This window comes from Cupressus sempervirens, chromosome 8 (genome assembly GCF_028749045.1).
Source record: "Cupressus sempervirens isolate cs-2001-9-10 chromosome 8, ASM2874904v1, whole genome shotgun sequence".
NCBI lineage: Eukaryota > Viridiplantae > Streptophyta > Pinopsida > Cupressales > Cupressaceae > Cupressus > Cupressus sempervirens.
In genome coordinates this window covers 403,564,109-403,585,646 of record NC_143125.1, presented here as the reverse complement: position 1 = coordinate 403,585,646, position 21,538 = coordinate 403,564,109, and the positions used below count along the sequence as shown (strand labels likewise).

Below are 21,538 nucleotides of genomic sequence, written 5' to 3'. Positions count from 1 at the left end.
ATGCATCTATGAATCTAGTATACTTGATCAATGACATTGATAATTAATCTATTTTCACGATTATAAAGAAAATCAACACATTCACATTGAATTACTGAAAGTGAAAGTTTGTAACATTCAAAATATAGATTATTAAACTTAAAGTTTATAACATGATTTACTCATAAAAGAGTCAAGAGTCAACACTGAAGTTTTTTATTTAATCATCAAATGGATTTTCAAGAAAATCCGCATTAGAGGGGTACTGGTGAGCTGCAAGTGCTGCATCTGTATCAATAGAGGAACCCAAACCACTAGTAGTAGAGGGGATTGTTAACTCATAATCCTCCTCCTCATCATCCACATCAATCAAAGTGGATCTAGCAAGATCCTGGATGGTCATATCTAAATCAGGAGTCTCGGGTGCTACATCCCAAAGCTTTTCGGGCCCCTTCTTGTACTTAGGGTCCTTCCATGACAACAAGCGCAAATTGTTGTGAATGAACACAAGGTCTACTGATTTTTTTGGAGCCAACCGGTTGCGTTTGATTGAGTGGATAAAGGAGTAAGTACTCCAATTCCGCTCAGCGGCAGAAGAGCTGGCAACCTAAAGAGAAATAAAAAATTATCAATACAACAATCAAGATAAATAAATTAAATAATAAATTCAAGGAATTGAGAATGTTAACCTTAAGCTTAATTTTACAAACTTACTCGGGATAGGACCTTTATGGCAAGAGGTTGGAGGTACGTGAAGGCTTGCCCATGAAGGTACCACCATTTGATGGCACCCATCCTGCTTTGGTCTGTTATGGCAATAGGGTTGAAATCCTCACCTGAGTTGAAAGCAGCAAATTCACTCCTCACAATTGCCCCAATCTTTGGATCTTGGAATATCTTAGCTAGTGCCCTCTTATACCCATCTGCAACCTCTGCATCTCTAAATGGTGGCACTCTACCTGGAAAGCGAAGTACATCTGCACTATAGTACCTGGGGATAACAAAAGACAATTGAACACTATCAAATATCAATAGCACAAACATTGGATAAAATAAGCACAAACATTTGATAAGAACTACAGTACCTCGGGGATAGAGCATATGCAAGGAGGTGCAAAGGTGTGGCCATCTTGTTCCATCGATGATGAACAATTTTTTCCACCTTCTTGTAAAGGGTGTCCTCAGGATCATTCTCCCTCCTCTGTATGACCTAAGATATGAAATATGAATAATAATTATAATTATTGAATATGTCAATTTAAACTTTAGAATCTAGATATCTCTCAAATAAAAAATTGTTGTAAAAGAGCGTAAAACTTACCATTTTAATTTTTTCCAGCATACTATCCATGGAATCATAAATATCCCCAAGGCATGGCTCATCACTATCTGCGAAGAGAAGCATTGCCATTATTGGATCGGTGATTTCCAACACATAACTCACAAGACCCCACCAATCCTCATCTAGTATCATTCTTCTCACATTTAAAGCCCTTGCTGTATTGGAATTCTTCCAAATGCCCCATTGGGGGCTAATGACCATATGCTTCAATGCTTCTTTTACCTTCACAAGTCGTCTCAAGACGATTGTGTGAGAGGCAAAGCAGGTTTCAGCAACTTAAGAACATGTTAAACTCAAGTTAGTAAAACATTTAAAAATTAAAACATGTTAATGTAAACAACAACAAAAATTAATAATTGTGGAATCCAATAATATTCAATTATATATTAAATATAAAAATTTACCTTCAATAACTCCAAGTCCGAGAAACTCCTAAAAATTGCTTGTGACATGTGGTGATTTGTCACAAACATTTGAATCTCTTCAGCTTCTTCATATATCCTTTTCACCCAATCTATTTCGGTGCCAATTGCTTTCATCACTAAATTGAGAGAGTGGACGGTGCATGGTGTCCAAAAGATATGATCATATCTAGACTCTACAATTATCCCTGCAACCCTGCAAACTTTTGCATTGTCCGTGACCACTTGGACAACATTATCAGGACCCACTGACTCTATGGCATCAATGAGAATGCGTGAAATAAATTCTACATCTTTCACTTGCCCTTCACAATCAACTGCCTTCAAGAACATTGCCCCCTTAGGGCATACAGCAATAACATTGATCAATGGACGGTTTCTACAATCTTTCCAACCATCCGAAACAATAGACACACCCGATTGAACCCAAAAATCTCTTATTGGTTGAAGTTGAGCCTCTACATTTCTCCTCTCATCATGTGATATGGTAGTGCGCAACTTCTCATAACCAGGCGGTTTGTAACCATGGGGTGCATCATTTATTGCTTCCACCATCTCCCTAAAATAAGGTGATCTAGCAAAATTAAATGAAACACCATTTGCAATTAAACAACGTCCAATTTTGTGATCAGCAATGTCTCTCTTTTCAATTTGGAATGCCCTATCTAGTGGGCCTCTCTTGCAGGTGAGTGGAGATGGGTCTTCATCTTCATCATTTGTAGTTGGCATAGGCAAAAAAGGATGTGTTCTTGTGTTTGTTTGATCAGATGATGGTGTTGGTATATTTGTTTTTTTGGAAGCACCACGTTTTGCTTTTGCAACTGCTCTATCAGCATCATCTTGCTCTTTTGCTAATGCTGCTATTTGTGCAATTGGTAATCCCTTCTTATCACTACCTTGACACATGTGAATTCCTTCACCCGCAGGGCCCAAAAAATGTAGTTTCACTCGGGAATAGGAGCTTCTGTGTTGTATGTTGCAAAAATTACATTTCCATATGTATGCCCCACCCCCAGGACATTGTGCAACTCTTGTTGTGTGTCTCCATAAAGGAGACCCTTTATCAATTTTGAAGCTTGGTGATGCAGCCCCACCCCCACCCACTGAGCCTTGACTACTCATTGTTCTATTCTTGCAATCTAGAAAAAAAAAGTGAAAGAAAACCATGCTTCACACTTGCACAAAAACTTGAAAATTTGGAAAACTAAAAATAAATCAATAATCTATGAAAGAATTCAAGAATATGGTTGAAATGCATACCTTAAACACTTCTTGCAAGGTATTTGAAGCTCCACAACCGATCTCCTTCGAATCCAAACACTTCACTTCAAACTAGCAAGTATGAGAGAGCAAAATGAGAGAGCAAATGAACTTGCATTGTGATTTAAAGGGTCGTTTTTAGGGTTTAGGGCAAAAAAAAAAATTAAAAAATGATAATGGGCCCACGTTTTTGCAAGTTCCTCCTGTCATTGCCGCGGATTCACGCGGATCTGCGCGTGGATCCTCGAGGATCCGAGCAGGATTCGTAATCTTGCCCGGATCCTCACGGATCCATACATGGATCCGGATCCGAATCGGACCCGAGTCCGGATCCGGCCATTTCCAGGCGAATCCGGTAACTAAGCTAAAAATAGTAAGTGTCTAGAAACCTCACTAAAACAACCCCGATTTGTTCACGACTGAAATCGCCTAGACCAAAAACTACTCTGACCACATAGAAAACCTGGTTTGCCCATGAGACCAAGGCAAAATGGACTAATGGCACAATAAAACCTACTGGCTAGAAAAGGGGAGATGACACTATCTAACTCTAAACTTTCTTCTTTTGCCTTTGTAATTGCTTTAAAAGCATATTTTCTCTGTGCATCTTCACCAACCATTCTCATTTTGTAACTTGTTAGGATGCCATTTAAGTCATCGATTGTAATTGTGCTAAGATCTCTTGCTTCTTCTATAGATGAAGTTTGCATTATACCTAAAAGGTGGAGATCTTACAACCTTTTGTACAACAACAGTAATTTATTTTTTCTCCAATATTCTTGATTGCATTTATTATCTCATCAAGTCTAAGGAGATAGTCTGCAATTCATTCTTCTCCCTTCATCTTCAAGCCTTCAAACTCGCCTTTGTAAGTTTATTACTTTGCTTGCTTTAATTTATCATCCCTTCTTAGATGTTCTTCAACTTGTCCCATTTAGCCTTAGATGTCTGACAATGCATCACTTTAACAAAGTCAGTGTTAGATAATCTGCAAAAGATAACATTCTTGGTCTGAGCATTGTTTTCATATTTTGTCTTATAAGTAGGATCAGTTAGAGGAGTTTTAGGTATAGTATGCCCTTTTACCACAAACATCCAAGCATCAAAACCTAGAAAAGACACATAGCTTTCCATTTTTATACTCCAAACAGCATAGTTGATGCCACTAAACAAAGTTGTCTTAGTAGAAGAAGATCCCTTCAAACTAGCCATGCATTCTATATCCAAGATCTACTTAACCTGATTAAGTCTTTTCCAAATACTTGGCTTTGATACCTATTGAATCAATAGTAAATATAAACTTTAAATCTTGACCAAATTAAAATATTGATAAAATCTTGTAAGGGCCTAATTCAAATAAAAAATACTGAAACTAAAATCAGGAGGAGATGCAACCACACAAAGAGACAATGCACAAGATTTTATGTGGAATCCTAGGATGGGAAAAACAGTGGTGAGAAACGCTGCGAGGATCTACAGTTGAAGAATTTACTATATTTTAGGGAATCGCGAATTTCCTTAAGTGCACCAACTCATCAAAAATCACAATTCAATGATCTGAGCACCAACTCATAAAATCTGAAAGAACCAACTCTTGAATATTACAATCAATAATTACAACTGATTTCAAGTTCAGAGATTTCCCCTTATAAAATGAGTAGACTAGCAATACTTTGAATAGACTACAGACGTATCAAAAAGCACTGCAATTATCCTTCTGTAAACTATATACAGACTCAGAAAAAAAATCTGCAAATGTATTGTGAATCTTCTCTCTATTATTTGAAACAAACTTGTCTACAGCCTGAGAACAGATTTGATTAATAATTCTTAATAGAGCTGAAACACACAAGAATATTTAATTAGCTGTGGCTCTTTTGAATTCATGTCTGAAATTTTTGCTTTTGCTTCTGGACCTACCATCAAGAACATTAAATTAAAGTCAGTTATCAATTTTAAAAATTGTAACTCCAACACAGGTTGTGGCTTGCTAGAATCTTTCTTGTTGCAACGCATGAAATAACAGTTAGTCATATTTGACACGAAACAACATCCTTCCATAAAGACCTTGATTTAAAAATATAGAATGTGAGTAATCAGCACTATTTTGATGATTATGCACATTAAGATGCCACCTTGAAAACCTTGTCCTCAGGCTCGTGGTGCAATAATAAATTGGTGCATCTGTAAAGGGAGTTACCATTCAAATCCCCACATTTCCATAAAGTGATCCACAAAAATGCAGATCAAATTGAGAGAATTTACTAAACTGGCTTAGTCTGCAGCTATGCCAGATAAATCTCATACATTAGAAAATAATTCTCTTTTATTTCAATTGCGAAGAGAAGCATTTTGGCTCACAAATGTTCTATTCAAATTGATACAATAGAAAAGTAAGCCCCAAATCAAATTTGGCTATTCCTGTTTGAAGCTTCCTTTATTCTTAATTTCTCTTTCTATACCAGCACAATTACTGCCTGTCTTATTCCTCCTCATGTAGCTTTCATTCATCTCCCTTTCTTATCTTGACAAGCTTCCCCTTGATGTTGTTTATGCTTTTCACTTTTATTCTGTCTTCCTCCCAATGAATGACCTTTTCTTTTCCAACGCACGTAGGGAGACTTCTTGTTTTTCTCTATTTTTAATTCCTTTGAGTGCTGCATCATATTGTTATTTCATGTTTTTATTCTCAGAAAGACTCCTTTGATTCCGATCCAAAGTATAGCCTTTAGTTTTCCACACCTTTTTAAATTTTAGTTTGTCTTTTCCATGGAAATGACTTGGATATGAAATAGTATTATACTTGCTATCGATATTAAAAAACCGTGCTATCAATATTAATAAAACAATTGAATAATATTCTATTTGTTTGGAATCAGGTGCCAGTAGGTGGAAAATTGAAAGATGTCTGTTTCGCATGATGATCAGTGAGTATGCTTGGGATCAAATATCAAGATCCCCTGCTTAAGGATTTCACTCCGGCTTACCAGAATTTTGAAATATTAAATTTACCATAAACTATTAACATTTTTTGACAAACTTCAGGCATTATAATTTCCCAAATTGGATATAACCTTGATTCTTTTTACATATTCTATGTAGTACCTCCAAGAATACTTTTGGAAAAGGATCTCACTCAAGTCCCTATGGGTTTTTCAAAACTAATTTCTGAAAACTTCCTGCAGAGCTTTAAAACTGTGACATGAGAAAACTTTGAAATTGCACTTTTGATCATATTTAAGTTTTTCTGGGGTTGACAAATGGAAAACATGAACAAAACAAAGCCAATCTGAAAACAAAACCTAAAAATATTTCTGGTTGATGCTGATTGCTAGTTTGCTTGGATGCTACTGCACCAACAACTTAGATGACATGTGCATGTAATAACACATCTACGCCTTTTTATTCCTTGAAGTGATTTGTGTCTGCTCATGTTGCCAATTAACACATTTAGAATGCTTGATAAGTAAGCTTTTTAATTAGCATTCAATGCTTTTAATAGGAACTGCTTGATTTGTAAGATGGTACATTCATATGCCTAAACTGCAGTTGTTCCTGATGCTACATAACCATATTTTTTAATTAGAGAAAATCTAATTATCAAAAAGACACAGAAAACAAAACAGAGAAATGCACTTCTTTGATATTCAAGATGCCACCTTTTCGAGCAATCGATTACAGAAGAAAGGAAACTTAATTATAAATTAGAGAGAAGTTCCATTACCGTCCACTTCTTTCAATTCCCCATTCCTCTGATACTATTACCTGTTGTCCAAAACATATATACTTCTTATCAGGATGCAATCAAAATGTCTAGTAAACCTGTAATTCTCAAATGATGTACCTGTACATTTCGTATGTATTGACGGTTCCATAAAGGCTCAAAGACAAGATTAGAGAAGCGTAAAACTGTAAGATTCTCAATGAGATCCTTTCCAAGACGGTGGTCTATCCTGCAATAAATGCATTGATTGAACAAATTCTGCTTTTATGTGCAATATCAAGTTATCTCATAAATCTTGCTTAGCTCAGTAGAGAAATATATCCTTGAATTTTGCTTTCAGGATACTCCCATATTGCTTCATGGATATCCATATTCTTTTTGGTGTAACCCATTAATACTATGTTATAATTTTATAAATGTCTATTGTGCATTATTTGGATTTCCTAAGACTTCATCTCTTATGTAGGTTGACGAAAACAAACCTGTAAATTTGTTCTTCATAGAATTTAGAAAGCAACCCCCATGTCAACTTGGCTGATGATTCTGTATCGAAGCCAAAAGGCTTCTCAATAATTATACGGTTCCATCCCCTTCTGCTCTGAGCCTTATCTGCTATGCATGTTGCGACATCAAGAAGGGCTCCTTGCGGTACAGACAGGTAAAATATTCGGTTTGCTCTTCCATCAGCCTGGAAAGTGGAGAAACAAATTGTCTTTTCTATATTCACATGCAGCATATGGAACAGATACAAAACTAAAATGTACCAATAAACGAAAAAAGTAAAATACACTTCAACATCTTCAGAGCAACAAGGAAAAGAAGTGGAGCAGTCCTCTGCATCTAGGTAAAACGTGGGAGCCAAACAACAGGAGAATAATGTACAAAAGAATGAATAGCCTATGTGACCACTTTTACTAGATTTTAGAGAATCAATATGCATCCTCATAATTTATGCGATTACCTCCAGCTTCTGCATTTGAGAATCAAGGTTTGTCATGCCTTCACAATTATCATAGCCTCCAAACTGATAGTATGTCCTCTTGAGAAAAGCATCCACCTTTTCATCACAATCTTCCCTGTAAATAGTTATGATGGAATCAACGGATTTGCTTAAAATGCAAAATTGATATTCTATGAAATATATTCTTGATCCAAATGGAACTTTTAACTAGAGAGATCCCAAATTATTTGAGAAGCAGATGACCCTTCCTTCAAAATAGACTAATTACAAGGATCTGTTTCAGTATCTGTTACATTAAGTGCAAATAAAAAGAAACCTGTAGAATGATATGTCTATTGTGCCTTTGACCTAAGTCTAAACACAAAAATTAGGTGTTGCAGAGCAAACCCACAACCCAATTTAAGATGGAACATCTCTAAATATGATTAGGCTTCCAAGCAAATCACGTTTGGATACAATGAATAATGGATGCATCGGAAGTGAACAATTATTACCACACCATTCAAGTTATGTTTATATTCCCATAAAAGTAGACTCTATAATTCATGAATGCCCAATCCACCAGAAAACATTTAATCTTCATGTATCAGGTGATAAAGGCTCAAATTCCTGTCTATTCGCAAGAACAATCATCATTCTGAAAGAAAACAAATTAACAGTATATTGCAAAGAAGAGTAAATTCAGAAACACAGTGGAGAAGCATAAATTGCCTAATCTTTTTTAAAAGATTCTTTGGTCAGCAACACCTGCCCAAATGCAAGATACAGATGTGAGAGTGAAATTGCATGAGATTTGAACTCCCAACCAGATACAAGCATCCTCAGCTGGTGAATTTTCCCCAGAATGTGGTAACCAAACTAACTCTAGGAGTTTAGTCAAATTATAGGTAAATTTCAATAAATAAACTCTAGGATGAAATTGTCAATTTGGCCAGCTGTCAGCATCACACCAGGAAGTCTGATAAATAGGATCTAGTCAATGATGAAGCTTGGCAGTAGCAAGAGCTACATCAGGTCCCATTGTGTTCAGAATCTTGGAATCTCAGAAAGGGAGACTATCTCACCTAACTTTTTACTTTGATTTGAGGGACAGGTCATCTTTCAAACACTTTCCAAACAAAAATGACAAAAACTTTTCAGAAAAGTTGAGAGCAGCAAAAGAAACCATTTCAAAAGCTCCATGATGAGTCCCTGAATGACTTGAGACATGGAAATTTGTGCCTTAAATGCAACGAACTATGGGACCCTAATCACTAGTGCATTTAAAAAAGGAAGGAAAACAAGATGGAGCACCTTTTAGGTGATCACACAAGTTCTGAAAATTCAGACCAGTAGACTGTGCACAGTGCCAGTGAGGAAGAAGGTGCGTCAAAGAGGCCAATTACTGAGTAGGAAGATGAGACACTTGTAGCACATCTTTCTAGCATTTAGAATGAGGAATCATTCGGATGAGAAGGGTCTTAGCAGGGTAGCAAGTGATCACCTTTCTTGATACAGAGGCCACACATAATTTCATTGAAGAGGAACTCTGTAATGTCCCTTTACTGATTTTGTATGATATTTCCAACTTTTAATCAGATCTTTAAAATCAAACAACTAATATCACAAAGATCCACCAAATTTCTCAAGAAACCCCAAATCGGGTATGTCAGAAATTGTGCCAAAAGCTTCACAGCTTCACAAATTATTAATAAATCTGAAAGTGGACATTTTTACAGAAATTTCAGCAGCATAACAGCCTACAAAATGACATTTCCAGATCCGTATAGCCTTTACACAACAGTTCTCAAATGTAGGACAAAAACTATGCTCATCGGGCTCCCGAAATTAACACAAAAATGCCCGGAAACACCACAAAAACACTAATAATCTATCTCAGAAGTTTAATCACGTCCCAATACATATATTCAGCTCTATTTTAATACCTTAAAGTCTGAAATACAGAAGCAACCCAAACTGATATGAAATACTCAACTGAAAACACCAAACTCATACAAAAAACACACCCGAAAACCCACAAATCTGCATTGTTCAGCACAAAGGCAAACTCTGTATGAGCATGCACATGGAATGGCTTCAAATTCCCGTCCTTAGCCTTCCTGGAAACCTGCAAACTCCCGTTCTTGGGTCTCCATGGAAACCTGTAAACTCCCGTTCTTGGGTCTCCTTCTCCACAGGTTTGGCAGCCTCTAAAGAATAACAAAGAAAATGAGCAAAATCAAGTTCTGGAATCAGCCCAAAATGCCTCCAAACCCCCTTAAAAGAGGGCATAACTGTAACTCACGTCCAAGAGAGGTTAATGAAACATATTTTAATAATAATTTTCATTTATTATTCAAACGGTTTCCAAAGATTAACCCCCTTTTTCCGAAACTTCACTTTCTTGGGCCTGCCTGCCTTAGCAAAGATTATTATTTTTTAATTATTTGAAAAGGGGACATGACAAATTCGTGGCTAGGTGTGGGATTCAGATAGAGGAGTTTTTGGGTTTCAAAGTGAGAGAGGTAGATGGATTTGTAGTCACTTTTAGTAGGCTGATTTTCTACCACACCCTAAGGTTGAATGATAATGAGTTTGAGGCTGATTACTATGTTGTGAGTTTGGATGAAATGAATGTCATCCTAGGGCTTCGCATGATTGAGGAGTTTTACCTCAATGTACATGATGTGAGATTTTCACACCACCGTCCCATTGCAAATGGGCTCCCTCATTTTGCTTTAGCCTAGTAGTGGTGGTCTAAGTTGTCTTAGTTTATAGCAATTTTCAAGCGCCCAAGCCTAAGGGATGAGTTTGAGCAACTTCAGCTCGTTGGGTAGTCAAGTCAGTTAGGGGGTGTGAGTGAGAGTTGGGCTAAGGTAGTCAAGTATATTTTAATGTCCCCTATATAGTCTTGAGGAATTTTAGACTAGTTAGTGCTAATTTCAATTTCAAGGCCTTATCTTTGTTAAATCTTTGCATATGCATGGTCATGGTTAATATTATGCAGAGATTGGATTGACGATCAGTAGTAGATTTCTTACGTTCTCCAAAAGTATAAGTTTGAGGGTAGTGATATGTATAATTGAAGTAAAATTCGGATCTATATAATAGCTCTGGATATGTTGATATGTAATAGAATTAAATTTATTGATATGAAACTCATACTGTGTATGATTTAAGGATTATATCAACATCTGTATAGTGATACAATATGTATCAATATATATTTGCTGTATATATTTTGTATGCTGCCTATTTTGAATTGATTCCTCTATAATTTTCTTCCCGGAGTGTATTGTAATTAGTCCATATCACTGGATGTTCCTCTGTTATACTAACTGGCTTTTTAATGTTACAGGTATTTTGTGATTGTTTTTTGAATATTCTCCTTATTGCAAACAATGCTGTAATTTATCAGATGGCTGCAGTACAATTTCTTATTTGTATTCTTCAATGTCACTGCCATTCTAGAATGCTGCATCGTAATATAAAGATTATGACCTGATATACAACTCGCTAATTGACTGTGAAGACGGACATACTAGTCACTGTTTATGATGGTATAAAGTGTGAGATCTATGTTCGACCCCAACTCTAGCTTTTCCTCTGTCTACTCCCGTTGAAAAGTATTTCCAGATAGAAGGATGATCAAATTAAGGAGAAGGATGCTGATTCGATATTTCAGTGCTGACTGTATTATTTTTCACTTTTTGATTCCTAACTTATACTGCTGCTTTCAATGGGTTTGGTGTTTGAATGTTTCTTTTTAATGATGAAAATCTCCTCCTATGAATCTATTGCTTTGCCTATATATGATTCTATTGCTTTGCCTATATATGATTCTCTTGCAATTTGAGGAGTTAGGCTCCTTTGGCAACACAGCCCTTAATCATGCTAATCGTGCCTCTTCCTAAATCATCCTCTTTATTAATAATTGTATCATTGTTTTAATGGTTTTTAGAGTTGTTGTCATTCTATCAATGATTGTGATAGAGGTCCACGATTGTTTAAAACTTTTACACCCAATGTAATGAAAGCCATGGTTAATGGAGATACTAAATGCACCAGAAGAGGCGTTCATGACTTCATGTTGATGGGAGTTTATTACTATGTTGGATTTGGTTAATGAATTGCAGTAATTGTGCTTTTATTTTGTTACTCCTATATTATTATTTTCGGTCTCACTGTGATCTCTAATTGAAATCTCAGATGTATAATCTTAATCTTTATTTGTTTGGATTTTATTGTTTTGATTGATCACATAAATATAAGATTATCTAATTGCTAATAATTTATTATTATATATGTTGTTAATTTTAATATTAACAAATAATACACAAATAATCTAGCTATTAATACATTATTATGTATTGAATTGATAATATCTTCTAATGAGATCTAAGAAAAGCCTGCCTAATAGGGCTCCTCCTTTGTATGGTGATAACACCCTTGAATAAGTTCAATCTCACACATACGCATCAATTGATTATTATCATCTGTTGTTAATTATTAATAAACTGTAATTATGTAATTCTTTAATAATTTATTATTATTAATTATTATCATCAATTATTATAAATGTATATATAATTATGAATAATATATACTGCATATATTTCAATTTTTTAATATTTTTATTGTATAAATGATAATATTTGATATTATATCAATATGTTTGTTTATTAATATATTATACTATATTTATTAATTATTATATTATATTCTTTTCTTATTATAATAAATAATTTATTGTTTAGTAGTATATTTTTATTATTTATTATGAAATATTTCACTAGAAAGGGGACATTACAATCCCCACTTCTCGAAATTGCTTACCCTCAAGCAATGTTGATTTAATGGGATTAGTTTCTATCATGCAACTCTGATATCATTCCAACGACCTTGAAAAATTAAATATCAACATTAAATTACAATCACCATATATTTATAAATATCAAATCAAAAGATCATAATACTCAAATTGCAAATACTATGAATGATTCAAAAGGTAGAACTTATCTTGATGTACGATAGTATTTTCTTCTCCTCTATTAAGTCTTGTTTTGTTCCTTCATGATTCTTAATCATTACATTTATCCCTTGGCATGAGTTCGTAATTAGGTTCCAAGCTCTTTGGGGGGGACTTCTTGGGGCTCTAGATTGCCTTATATGGTCATTTGAGAACAGTCCTCGAGCCATGTCACCATCTTATTATGAAATTCTCCTTTTTTGGATATTGTTTTACTCCTTGGTAAATGAGCACATAATGTCCTTAATTTTGACACTAACTAAGAATGTCCTTGTGTCTTGGCACTCACTAAGAACAACCTTTATCTTGACACTCACTTAAGAATGCCCTTGATTCATGACACTCACTAAGAATGAATTGAATGTCCGACACTCACTAAGAATGTCCTTGGCACTCATTAAGAACGCCCTTGATCTTGGCACACACTAGGAATGCCCTTGACCCTGACACTCACTAAGAATATAGAATCGAGGGAATTGTGATGAAACTAGTTAGAATCTTTTGAAAATCCTTGTTCAACTTTCAGCTTCATCTTAGAAAAGTGAGGAGAGGTTATGGGAGATGACATTGTTGGAGGTGTGTTGAATCTTGAAATTTGGCAAAGTCTAAATTTTTTAGAAACTCCTAAAATCTAAAATCTTTATTGTGATTCGTATAAGCCTGGAACCACTCTCAAACATCCTAATAGTATTTATATAAAAAATAAAACATAACTAAAAGTATACAAAATGAAATATCTTAAATGGTTTATATTTTATGGTCCATCTCACCCTCCAAGCTCAAAAAATTGAAGTAAACAAGTTGGGAATCTCAACATGCAAAGAAGGGTGGGAAATTTGTAAGATCCTAGGATTTCCACCCTTGCAAAATCCCAACTTTTCAAAATCTCCAGCCAAGCATAAAGGTCACCTAGGAGAGTTTTTTACTCCAAGTTCATGTGAATGATGAAATTGTGGATAAAAAGTGGGAACCCATTGAAAACTTGTAACGATAAAATGAACATGCAAAGTGGAGGATTGGAAATCTCAAGATCCTAGGATATCCGTACTTGCAAAATACTAGGAAATCAAAAATCCCGCCTAGCCATAATGGAATTTTCAATTAAAATTATCAACTCCAAATTGATTTAAAAGAACTAAAAAATGAAGTTAAAATTTGATGAGATTTGCAAGAAAGATCAAGGCTTTTTAGCAAACTAAAGTCAAATCAGATTAAAGGTGAGGTTGGAAATCCTAAGGTCATGGGATTTCCGACATGTCCCCAAAGGTAATGCAATGATTTATGAGGTGAAAATCAAAAGTTGATCTCCCTTATGAAATTCTGAAGTAAAGGTTTTATGAATCCTTCAAGAAATTTGATTGAAATTGCAAATGGATAGCAATGTATTAACTCCAACTTAAGATAAAATCCTTCAAGGGTTGAAATATTAACATTTTGGATTTTTGTCTTAGAAAAATCCTAACTTTTTAAAATTTCCACCATGTTTCCAATGAAGATGTCAGGCAAAAACATAAATTGCACAACTTGGAAAATTGCCATTATTGTGAGATCCAAATTGGAAAATGCATCATAAAATGACAGATTATGACAATGTGTAAGAGATGTGTACAGAAAGATGTAAGCAAAATTAGGGGAAGATGGCAAGGAAGGCGTAAGAAAATGAAAGGACATTGTAACAATTTGGAAAAAGGTGTAAGAGTGGAAGCTAGAAAATAGCAGGTGAAAGCACAATTAGAGGAAATATGTAAGAGTTAGAAATTGAATTTCAAAAACTTATGATCTCCTCCAAACTCGAAAATTAGAAAATTAGAAAATTCCCAAATTTCATGGAATTTAAACAATTAATTAATTAAGAATTAATTAATTGAAGAAGTTAGTAGAAGGGGGAATTAATAAGATGAGATGAGTTAAATGATAAAGTGAATAGGAATAAACCGTTGGTTATTTATCCCTATAGGACAAACTAGTAAAATGATTGGCCAAATGATGAGATGAATGCAAGCATAACCCAATTCAAAGGACTATGATGAAAATGCAAATCAATTGCAATGATGTTGGAAAGGTAAAAGTCATGATAGGTTGATTAGATAAATGATGCTAGGTAAATTGACAATATTTGATGACATGTTAGATTGATTGGACAAGGATTGACGATGTATGGCATTAATGGACTCTATCAATGACACAAATTGATCAAAATTGAATAGTAGGATTGGTTGGAATAACATCAATGGACTCTGTCATTGTGACTAAATCAAATAGATAAGGACAAGATCAAATATTGAGGGACTCGACAATGTCACTAATCGGATTGATGATGATGATGGGTCAGGTTGACAAGGCATTGAGGGACTCAGCAATGCCAAGGATCGATTAATGATGATATGTTGAATTGATGACAATTGCTGATAAATTAGGTTGATAAGGCACTGCAAGACTCGCCAATGCCTAAGCGTTGGTGCAAATGATTGATTAGGTTGATTTGATAAGGTTTGATTGGGGTTTGATAGGTTTGACTAGGCATTGGGGGACTCGACAATGCCTAGAACTTGTTGAAAGTACTCGAGGTTTGGTTTCAATATGTTTCAGACTGATTAAAGTTATTTTGGAATGTTCTGGACTGATTTAGGGTTGATTGCAAGTGAATTTGATGACATTGAAATGGTTTTGAATCAATTTGGAAATGATCTGCATATGGTTCAAAAGGGTTGAAAATGACCAAAAAAGCATGTTGGGAGAGGTTCTGAAATGTTATGGAATAAGTCTGAATGATGATCAAGTTGGCCAAAAGATCAAAGTTAGTAATATGAGAAAATGGGAGGTGTTAGTGCGCATTAGTGATGAAAGAGTAGGCACAAGCCATTTTTGAGCATCTATAGATAGTGTTGGAAGAAACGCAATATGGGTTGAGACCATTTTGGCAAATTAGTGGCCACCAACAAAGAAATTGTTATCAAGTTGAAATTGAAACCCATAGTTTTTAACACTGACACAGATCCTTTAACAATGTGCGATGTGTAATATCCCTTACTAATTCAGATTCTAATTTTTTATAGGTTTTGATCTTGTCAAACACTTTACACAAAGGGACTTGCTTCTAATATGCTTAACTTCAATTGTTAACAATAGAAATGCTTGCAAAAATCTTCAAAAACATCTAAACATTGTATTAGAATGAAAATGTATTTGACTGATTACAATCATTGAGTGATGGCCAAGACTCTTGGCTTACAAGAGAATGGTCTTTAGAAGCTCTCTTATACCAAGTTGACCTCCATGAAATCTGAACATAATGATACTAATATGAAAGATTGAATATCTCTCACCCAAATATCTGCAACCCTTTAGATGATCTTTCACCACCTTAGATATGGTTATCAATGGGAGTGATCATTCCCAATAACTAATGGAATAACTTTGTAGAGACCCTTGGCTCCACAAATTTACGTATCAAAGCAGTTGTCAAGAACTCGATGATTAGAAACTTAATTTTACTTTTTTTTTAAAGAGGAGGTGGATTCTTCAAGAAGCTTCTAGGAACATGAGAAGGGTTATCATTTAAGAACCTTCTAGAGATATGAGGAGGTTGGTCCTTCAACTTCAAGAAGCTTCTAGAAACATGAGGAGAAGCTTGTGGGAACATGAGGAGGTGGATCCTTCAAGAAGCTTCTAAAGACATGAGGAGGTGGGTCCTTTAGGAAGCTTCTAGAAACATGAGGAGGTGGTTCCTTCCAAAAGCTTCTGGAGACATGAGGAAGTGGTTCCTTCAAGAATCTTCTAGATACATGACGAGGTGATTCCTTCAAGAAGCTTCTAGAAACATGGGGAGGTGGTTACTTCAAGAAGCTTTTAGAAACATATTTAATTTTTTGCTTCATTACATCAATTAAATATAAGGTTACCTTTTAATATTCATTTAATTGGTAACCTTTTAAATAATTAATTGACTTCTCCCTTGTTTCTCCTCTTAGCCTTTGAGAGAATAAAGGCTAAGATGATATCTGAGATGGATACAAGAAATGGGACATTACAATCTGCACCTCTTGAAACTGCTTGTCGCCAGGCAATCTTGATTACGAATGTTGCAGAAATTCCTCATTCTCCTATGTAGCATCTTCAATTAGCAAGTCCTTCCATTTAATCAAATACTCTCTGATAACCCACCTCGATAACCGTCTCTCTTACATTTAGGATGGCTTCAGACACCAAAATCAGCCTCCCCTCATCATCCTAGGGTGGTTGAGTTGTGGAAGGAATGTTATGATGTCGTAACACCTTTTTGAAGTGTGACACCTGGAAAACATTATGAACCTTATTGTTAGCTTCTAACTTTATCTCCTAAAACACTTCACCTACTCACCTAGTGATCATGTAAGGTTCATAATATCATAGCTTAAGCTTCTTTGTACCACTCGTTTTAAGAGTGGACTGATGATTGGGCTGCAACATTAAATACACCATATCCCCTACTTCAAATGAATGCCCAACTCTCTTTTGATGTGCATTCTCTTGTTGAATTTTTGCCTTCTGAAAATTCTCTCTAAGAGATCTCATAATTCTTGATTCTCCTGCAATACCTTTCTAGCACTAGGCACTCTATTGTCAGTCATCAACAAGTCAAGGAAACTAGGTGCCTCATAACCATATAAAAAAATAAATGGGGTCATATGAATCGTAAGATGGAAAGTGCTGTTATAGGAATATTCACAAGGATGAATCCACTTCACCCATCACTTTTTTTTCCCTACAATGTAATTCATGAGATATCCCTCCACCCATTTGTTAACAATCTCTTTTTGTCCATCCGTCTGTGGGTGGTAATTGGTGCTTGGAGTGAGTTGGGTCCCAAACAATCTAAATAGCTCTTGCCAAAATTTGCTAATGAGCCAACTATCTTTGTCGCTCACAATGCTTCTAGGTAGCCTATGTAACATGAATATCTCAGGGAAAAATAAACCCACTAATTGTGTAGTTGAACATGTAGCTGCATTTGGAAAGAAATGAGCATACTTGGTGAGGTGATCAACAACTATATAGATAAAATATCTTCCCTGGGCTTTCAGTAAGCCTGTGATGAAATTCATTGATATGCATTCCCACTTCCTATCGGGAATTGAAAGTGGCCGAAGTAAGCCTATAGTGTATGTGTGGTCTTGATTATTCTGAGGATGTTCTCTAACATATCGAAGAACATCTGATTTCAACCCTCTTGAAAAGAACCTATCCTGAATCTGTCTGTAGGTTTTGAAGTATCCAGGATGCCCTTCCATAGGTGAATCATGAAAGGACCACAAACCATATTCTTCACCTCTAATTACGTAGTCAAAAAAGGTTCTCCCTTTATAAACAATAAGATCATTCACGACTGAGTATCGACTAATCTAAACGGTCCCCTAAGTAATGCTTGAAACCCAAGGGTCCTTGGCATATTCTACTATGATCACATGCCTCCAATCTTTTGAAACCTTATAGAGCTTAAATGTGGACGATGAGATAAAGTGTTAGCAACAACATTTTGTGTCTCTTGACAAAAGATATGTCAAAAGTTATAAGATTGCAACTTACCCAATTTTGTTGATGATCATTAAGATTCCTCTGTCCTAGGAAATGTCTCAAGCAGTAATGGTTTGTTTTAACAACAAACTTGCTTCCCAGTAAGTACTGCTTGAACTTGGCCAATGCATGCATAATTGCTAACATTTCCTTATCATAAATGCTATAGCTCCTCTCATCTTTCGACTCTCAAATGCAATAGGATTCTTGCTCTGCATATGGACGACTCCAATCCCCTCTCCAAAAGCATCACATTGTAGCTCAAAAAGTTTAGTGAAATCTGGCAATGCAAGTATTGGGCAAGTAGTCATAATTTGCTTGAACACCTCAAAGAATTCTTGCATCTTAGGAGTCCAAAAGAAAGCTCCCTTCTCAGTCAAATTTGTGAGTGGAGCTGCACGTCGTGAATACCCATTAACAAATCTGTGGTAGAAACCACAGAGTCCCAAAAACCCTCTAAGTTCTGTAAGATACTTAGGAGTAGGCCACTCAATGATTGCTCTAATCTTATTAGGGTCTATACGCACTCCCTTAACGCTGATGATGTAGCTTAAGTACAAAAGCTTTGTCATGCCCAAGTCATACTTGGATTCCTTGGCATACAAAGACTCCTTACGAAGACTACCCAAAATTATATCAAGATGTGCAATATGCTCCTCCCATGTTTCGTTGTACAACAATATGTCATTAAAGAAGACTAGTACAAATTGTCTCAATTGCAAATGGAACACCTTGTTCATTGTAGATTAGAATGTAGTAGGTGCATTGGTTATCCCAAATGGCATAGCCACGAACCCAAAGTGACCACAATAACAACGAAATGTTGTCTTCTTAATATCCTGATCCCTAACACGATTTTGATTATAACCCATCCTCAAATCAATCTTGGAGAAGAATCAGGCTCCATATAATTTATCTATCAGCTCATCAACCTAGGAATATGATACTTATTTTTGATAGTCCTCTTGTTCAACAACCTATAGTCAATGCACATTTGCAAGGTACCATCCTTCTTCTTGACCAAGACCATAGATTAAGCAAATGGAGTCTTACTCGGGCTGATGTATCCCATTGCAAGAAAATCCTTGATCACTTTTTCTATCTCATCCTTGAGCCTCTTGGGATGTCTATAGGGAGTGAGTGTCACAAGCTTAGCACCCTCCTCCAACTCGATGATATGCCCAATCCCTCTATTTGGAGGACGACCTGGCGGAATATGACTGAACACCTTAGTGTTCTTAATCCATAACTTGTGTATGTCTGGATGGTAGGCTGGTTTTAGTTTTTCTACTTGCGTTGGCATCATCGCAGATTCAGCTACCCACTCAACAATATCACGTCTAATAAGCCACTCCATCCTCTTGAAAGATTGATGCAGGAGCATCCTGGGCTGCCTTGTAATCCTGCTAATTTTGTTCATTCTGCTAGTTACTGCCTAGTGCTAGTTAATGCTGAGTTCCAATGGTTGCCGAGTTGCAGTCATTGCTGAGTTCCTGTATGTGCCAAGTTGTCCAGTGTTGGCCGAGCATTTTTGTATATGCCGAGCTATCCAGTGTTGGCCGAGTGAACTTGATATTTCTGATGTTCGGTTCCTTTTTTGATTGAGTTTGTTTGTGATTGGTTCTTTGTTTCAATTGACTTATGTATTTAATTTGGGTAGTGAATTTAATGTTAGGATCTTGTCTTGGGATGTGTGCAGACTGTTTTAAGGTCAGCCTTTCTATTATATAATGATCTAGAATCTTCTGTAAACTATTTTGGCAAGTATAAATAAGGGTGTTTAGGTTTAGGTTAAGGACTTAGAGTTGAGAACAAATGTTCCTAGGATAGGGTATTTGAAGCTAGATCATGGATTTTGAAGTTGTATTTTCTATTTGGTCACAACCTAGAAGGCCTTACAACTCGGCATGTATGTTGATAATTTGATGAATCAATAAAGTTTTTGTTGTTCTCTCTCTCCTTGGTGTTGTTCTCTTTGTGTGTTTGCTTCTGTTGTGTTTACTCAGCAAGGTGTTTGGATAGTTAGGTGTGCCTCTAGCCCTAGCTATTCTTACCCTCCTTGCGTCAAAGATATAGCTTTGCAACTAGTGTCTCAGAGGGATTTTAACACGTGTCTTCCCATCCATCTAAAATCTTATCTCCATATCTCGAAGGTTAAGGATGAACTCACCAATGTCATGCAGCCATGTCATTCCCAAAACCATATGTGTCTCCCATGTTCATCACATTAAAATCTGCCTTGAATTCAAAAATTCTTAAAGTGCACGGGAAAATTTGGGATCATTTGTCACACTTGAGAGTGCAACCATTTGCAATCTTCACTCTAATTCCTTCAAAGTCCTCAATTTGTATTCCATGCCTCTCAATGAGCCTAGCATCAATGAATTATGTGTGGCACCAATATCAAGCAAGGTAATGATCCTTCGCCCAACAAGGACTTCGTGGACCCTGAAAGAACCCTCACATTGTATGAAACTGAGACGTGCCTCCTTAAGTTTGACTTATGTTTCCACTTCTACATCATGCTCAAACTTCTCTGGTTTAGATTCCTCGCTATTTGTAGGATGCTTAAACACTAAGTCCACATAAAAAGCCCACATAACTTGGTTGTCTTTCCCTTAGGTCTCAAAGGACAATCATGATTTGTATCATATGGCCCTTTGTTGTTGAAACACAATTTCTTCTTCTCCAAGTCATTAAGTGTCTCTTGGTCAAGTGGATGTGCTGATTTCCATTTGTGTCTAGGTTGTCCTCTTTCTTGGGAAATGTTTTATTGTCCTTAAAGGAAGATGTCCCCTTGGATGAGAGCCTTCTCTATGGAGCCGTAAGTTCCATGCTTCTAGCCTTTTTCATTGCTTCCTATAGTGTGGGGGAGCAAAAGCTTTTGCCCAACCTTTCAAATATTCCAATAGGCCTTCAATGAACAACATTACTAATTGCCTTTCCGAAATCTTGGGTTTCTTGACTGATAATTTCTGGAAGTCACCAATATAATTCTCTAAGCTCCCAATCTGTTTGAGTTGGGCCAAACCCTTGAAGTATGTTTTAGGATCCTTCCTATCAAAGCGCTTAATCAACCTATCCACAAACTCCTAATAAAAAGTAATGCGGTTATGCTAAAGTGTGATCATTGCATAATACCACCATTTGTATGCTACACCCTCCAAGTGTAAAGTGGCATATTTTATTGCATCCTCTTCTGCCATAGGTTGAAGATTCAAGGTGTCTAGCTTGTCAACCCAAGATTGAGTTGCAACCTTTCTGTTACCATCAAACATGGGTAGCATGA

The 21,538-nt window shown here is 36.0% G+C and overlaps 2 protein-coding genes and 1 long non-coding RNA gene across 4 annotated transcripts in view; 1 reads left to right on the top strand and 2 right to left on the bottom strand.

Annotated features, from left to right (window-relative positions):
* Positions 1-21,538, bottom strand: part of LOC149542990 (inactive glucose-6-phosphate 1-dehydrogenase 4, chloroplastic-like) — a 150,125-nt gene that overhangs the window by 27,648 nt on the left and 100,939 nt on the right. Inside the window, exons 5-8 of the mRNA XM_089797913.1 lie at positions 7,689-7,803; positions 7,210-7,415; positions 6,848-6,956; positions 6,728-6,768 (exon numbers count right to left, since the gene is read on the bottom strand). Of these exons, the coding sequence (XP_089654039.1) occupies positions 6,728-6,768; positions 6,848-6,956; positions 7,210-7,415; positions 7,689-7,803 (471 nt within the window). The remainder of the gene's footprint in view (positions 1-6,727; positions 6,769-6,847; positions 6,957-7,209; positions 7,416-7,688; positions 7,804-21,538) is intronic.
* Positions 1-21,538, top strand: part of LOC149542991 (uncharacterized) — a 148,019-nt gene that overhangs the window by 26,757 nt on the left and 99,724 nt on the right. The window lies entirely within an intron of this gene.
* Positions 200-2,929, bottom strand: LOC149542992 (uncharacterized). Its single transcript, XM_089796527.1, has 4 exons — positions 1,301-2,929; positions 1,065-1,189; positions 694-970; positions 200-586 (listed from the first exon to the last, which is right to left on the bottom strand). Exons 1-4 carry the CDS (start codon positions 1,520-1,522, stop codon positions 200-202), a joined length of 1,011 nt encoding a protein of 336 aa, XP_089652653.1. The 5' UTR covers positions 1,523-2,929.